The 609-nt window shown below is 61.7% G+C and overlaps 1 protein-coding gene across 1 annotated transcript in view; it reads right to left on the bottom strand.

Annotated features, from left to right (window-relative positions):
- Window positions 1-18: 18 nt before the first annotated feature.
- LOC104980932 (sialic acid-binding Ig-like lectin 5) overlaps window positions 19-609 on the bottom strand; it is a gene marked incomplete at its 5' end in the record, with an annotated part of 4,630 nt that continues 4,039 nt past the window's right edge. The window contains 2 exons of the mRNA XM_010829800.1: window positions 19-156; window positions 384-596. Coding sequence (XP_010828102.1) covers window positions 62-156; window positions 384-596 — 308 coding nt within the window. The remainder of the gene's footprint in view (window positions 157-383; window positions 597-609) is intronic.

The raw sequence follows: 609 nt of genomic DNA, 5'->3' as shown, positions 1-609 counted from the left end.
AAGAGACCTCTTTCCACACTCCCTACCACACACATCCCTATACCTCCCCAAGAACACAGACTTACATGTAAAAGAAAAGGAGGCACAAGCACAGGGACAGCAGGGCCATGGCACCAGCGCCTCCAAGAGCCCCAACAACCAGGAATGCAGGCTTCCCTGCAGGGAAGACGGCCAGGAGATGATCACGATCCTGAGATCGGTCTCTTGCCTTCCCGCCTCCTTGCAGAACTTTCTGGAGAGCCTTTTCAGGCCTGAGAAGGAGCCCCCTGTCCTAGAAAGCACCTTCTGCCCTGACCCCAGCCCCTCTCCCCACCAAGCGTCATCTTCTCTAGGATGGAGACCCCTATCTCCTCTAAGCCTCTTCCCCCCAACAGACCCCTGACCTGGCAGCAGCAGGACAGACCCGCTCCGGGCCCCATGGATGTTCAGGGCCTCGCAGCTGAGGCTGACGCCAGAGCTGAGCCCCTCTCGGAAGCTCAGGGAGCCGTTGGCCCAGGGCCCGGCGGAGCTGGAGCTGACCTCGAAGGAAGCGTTGCTGAAGTTCCCCTCCAGCAGCCCCTTGCCCAGCCTCCAGTGCAGGGAGGGGGCCGGCCGGGCTCGGGAGGAGCA

The sequence above is a fragment of the Bison bison genome, unplaced genomic scaffold, assembly GCF_000754665.1.
Source record: "Bison bison bison isolate TAMUID 2011002044 unplaced genomic scaffold, Bison_UMD1.0 scf7180017858881, whole genome shotgun sequence".
In the NCBI taxonomy this organism is placed as follows: Eukaryota; Metazoa; Chordata; class Mammalia; order Artiodactyla; family Bovidae; genus Bison; species Bison bison.
The sequence above is the reverse complement of the archived record's forward strand: the minus strand, read 5'-3'. Positions and strand labels throughout refer to the sequence as shown.